Source organism: Colobus angolensis, unplaced genomic scaffold (genome assembly GCF_000951035.1).
Source record: "Colobus angolensis palliatus isolate OR3802 unplaced genomic scaffold, Cang.pa_1.0 Scaffold584, whole genome shotgun sequence".
Taxonomy (NCBI): domain Eukaryota; kingdom Metazoa; phylum Chordata; class Mammalia; order Primates; family Cercopithecidae; genus Colobus; species Colobus angolensis.
The window spans coordinates 47485-50966 of NW_012119421.1; the positions used below are offsets into that span (position 1 = coordinate 47485).

The window sequence follows — 3482 nt, forward strand, 5'->3', positions numbered from 1 at the left end:
TCAGGAGATCGAGACCATCCTGGCTAACCCGGTGAAACCCCGTCTCTACTGAAAATACAAAAAAAAAAAAACTAGCCAGGCGAGGTGGCTGGCGCCTGTAGTCCCAACTACTCCGGAGGCTGAAGCAGGAGAATGGCATGAACCCAGGAGGCGGAGCTTGCAGTGAGCTGAGATCCTGCCACTGCACTCCAGCCCGAGTGACAGAGCAAGACTCCGGCTCCAAAAAAAAAAAATAAATAAAATAAACTTCATTCATTATAATTGTAGGAAAAAAATTTCTCAAGCTAGAGAAGAAGAAAAACATTACCTAAGACATTAGTATGAAGGTATTATAGCGCAGTGATTAAAGAGCATATGCCCTAGGGCCAAATTTCCTGGGTTCAAATCTAACTTATCATCACTGTGCCTCAGTTTCCTCATCTGTAATGGTAATAGAGTAGTAACTACCTCTTTGGATAGTGGTGATGATCACATGATGATAATTCTTAAAAACCTACTGCAACGGTACCATGACAAACACTATGTGTTGGTTCTCCCTTTAAAACACCACCTATTAGCATTTGGGCATGTGCCATTTGGATCTTTCTCCTCCATATGCAGTTTTACACAGTTGTATACAGATAAATGTTTAAATCTTTGAAATATTTTGGGATTATTGAAACTCTTGAAACAGGAGAACTATCAGTCCTATAGTTCTTAGTATCTTCCCAAACACACAGGAAGTCATTATTTCATGGCCTTATGTTCATGTTTTACTTAAGAGGCTGTAAGGCTTGGTAAATTAGCTTTAAGATTTGAAGTCATGGGCGGGCGCATTGGCACACTTACTGTAATCCCAGCAATTTGGGAAGCCAAGGTGGGTGGATCATTTGAGGTCAGGAGTTCGAGAGCAGCCTGGCCAACATGGTGAAGCTCTGCCTCTACTGAAAATACAAAAACTAGCTGGAAATGGTGGCACACACTTGTAATCTCAGCTCCCTGGGAGGCTCAGGCAGGAGAATAACCCGGGAATCAGAGGTGGCAGTGAGCCAAGATCGTGCCATTGCACTCCAGCCTGGACAACAAAGTGAAACTCCATCTCAAAAAAAAAAAAAGATTTGAAGTCAAACCTCAGGGGATGTGAATTCTGACTGCCTCATTCCAGTTGAATCATCTTGTCAAGTTATTTTATCAGCCTGTGGGCTTTTCTTTCCTCATCTCTAAAATGGGGAGTAGTTGAGAGACTGAGGAATAAAGATATGGAAATCCCAGTGTAAAGCCTCGTACTGGGGATGCTTTTATCCTTGAGATAGACCCTGCCTCCTGCCCTGCAGGCAGTGACCACAGCAGCACGTCCAGCCTTCCATGATGCAGGCATGTCTGTCTTTTCTCAGAGTGTGAAGAGTGCAAAGATCTTATAGAATCTGTGCTGGAGGAGGAGCTGCAGTTTCAGGAGAGGGAGCTGGCCGAATTGCTGAGGGCAGCTGCAAGGCTCTGGTAAGGCGGTACCTCTGTGGGAAGTGTATAAATACTGTTTGAAGTGGGGCAGCCCAGACTGGTTGAACAAAGAGAAAATTTGTGCATGGAGAAGGGCAGAAATGTATGAGGCAGACACAGAACTAGATTAAGACACAATGAGGCTATGGTCCAGTTAGGTGTCTAGGGTTTTCCATTAAACAGCACATTAGTAAAAGGGAAACAACTGTCTGTGTTGGAATACTAGCAATGTGGCTTCTATCTGTGTGTCCTTGATCAAATTTACTTCACTTTTCTGCATGTCATCAACCTAGGCTACCTCCTTTATAAAATGGAAATACTGACAGTATGTACCTTAGAGGGTTATGAAGATTAAATGCACAATTGCAAGTAGTTAGAACCCTCTCTAATACATAGAAAATTCTGAACAACTATTTTCTGTTACTATTATATTTGTTCCCATTTATAGATGTGGTGATTGTCAGCATTTTCTATAAGAGATATTTTCAAACTTTCCAAAGTGCCTTTCATGATAAGAATGTTTCTCCTCCAAACCTTTTAAAAAAGTGTTATACTAGGTGGAGTATTAACTGCTCGGGCTATGGGATAGATAGATGATTAAGCAGCTGTTGTTTAGAAAATGAATTATTTGCTCAGGACCAGCATTGACCATCCTTAGAGGGTTTCAGACATAAGGTAGATTGTAGCATTTGAAAGTTCTTTTAATCTTTTGTTGAAATGAAATCATAGAAGCTCAAATGTGTAAAACTCACCAAAGCAGACAGATTTGATTGAAGGGGGGATAGGTCTGGAGCCCCTGCTTCTCCCCAGTGTGTGTCTTTACTTCCCCTGACACTTTCTAGTAACTCTAAGGAATAGAGTTTGAAAGAGGACCTGCGGATAACTACTTAGAAGAATATCAGGAAGAAAACTCGAGCATGAGATGGGGTAGATGACTGCAAATGTTCAGTCCAGCTCTGGGACTACATGGTTCTAAACATTAACTGAATAACTACTTGTATGTGTACATACCACCGGGTGCTGTAAGTTGGGTCATAGGTGGCACTGTCCTTAGACTCACAGAACTCACACTCCACATTGGAACCCGTGTGTATTAGTCCATTCTCACACTGCTATAAACACGTATCTGAGACTGGGTGATTTATAAAGAAAAGAGGTTTAATTGGCTCATGGTTCTGTGGGCTGTACAGGCTTCTGCTTCTGGGAAGGCCTCAGGAAACTTACAATCATTGCGGAAGTCGAAGGGGAAGCAGGTATGGTCTTCACACGGCCAGAACAGGAGAAAGAGAGAGAGCAAAGAGGGAGGTGCTACACTTTCAAAAACCATATCTCATGAGAACTCACTATCACGAGTACAGCAAGGGGGAAATTCGCCCCCAAGATCCAGTCACCTTCCAACAGGTCCCTCCCCCACCATTGGGGATTACAATCCAACATGAGATTTGGGTAGGGACAGAGAGCCAAACCATATCACCATGAGATATATTTATACAATAATTATAAAACAATGAAATCCCACACAGAGTAATGAAATTACTACTCAGAACTTTATTTTATTTTATTTTATTTTTGAGATGGAGTCTTACCCTGTTGTCCAGGCTAGAGTACAGTGGCATGATCTTGGCTCACTGCAACCTCCGCCTCCCAGGTTCAAGCGATCCTCGTACGTCAGCCTCCCAAGGAGCTGAGAGTACAGGTGCACACACCAGCTAATTCTTGCATTTTCAGTAGAGATGGGGTTTCGCCATGTTGCCCAGGCTGGTCTCAAAACTGACCTCAGGTGATCCTCCCACCTTGGCTTCCCAAAGTGCTTGGATTACAGGCGTGAGACACTGTGCCCAGCCAGAACTTTAGGTTTAACTTACTGATTATGGCCTATCTTCATGTCATTTAAAATAATACTGTCCTTCTTGACCTTTTCACTGATTTTTCTTTTTAATTTTCAATTAATACCAGAAATACCTGCCCAACACTTTTGAACCTGGCTTTTTTTTTTTTTTTTTTTT

At 42.4% G+C, this 3482-nt stretch overlaps 1 protein-coding gene across 1 annotated transcript in view; it reads left to right on the forward strand.

Moving 5' to 3' along the window:
- LOC105526273 (putative neuroblastoma breakpoint family member 6-like protein) overlaps positions 1-3482 on the forward strand; it is a 255070-nt gene that overhangs the window by 1728 nt on the left and 249860 nt on the right. Inside the window, 1 exon segment of the mRNA XM_011962215.1 lies at positions 1376-1476. Within this exon segment, the coding sequence (XP_011817605.1) occupies positions 1376-1476 (101 nt within the window).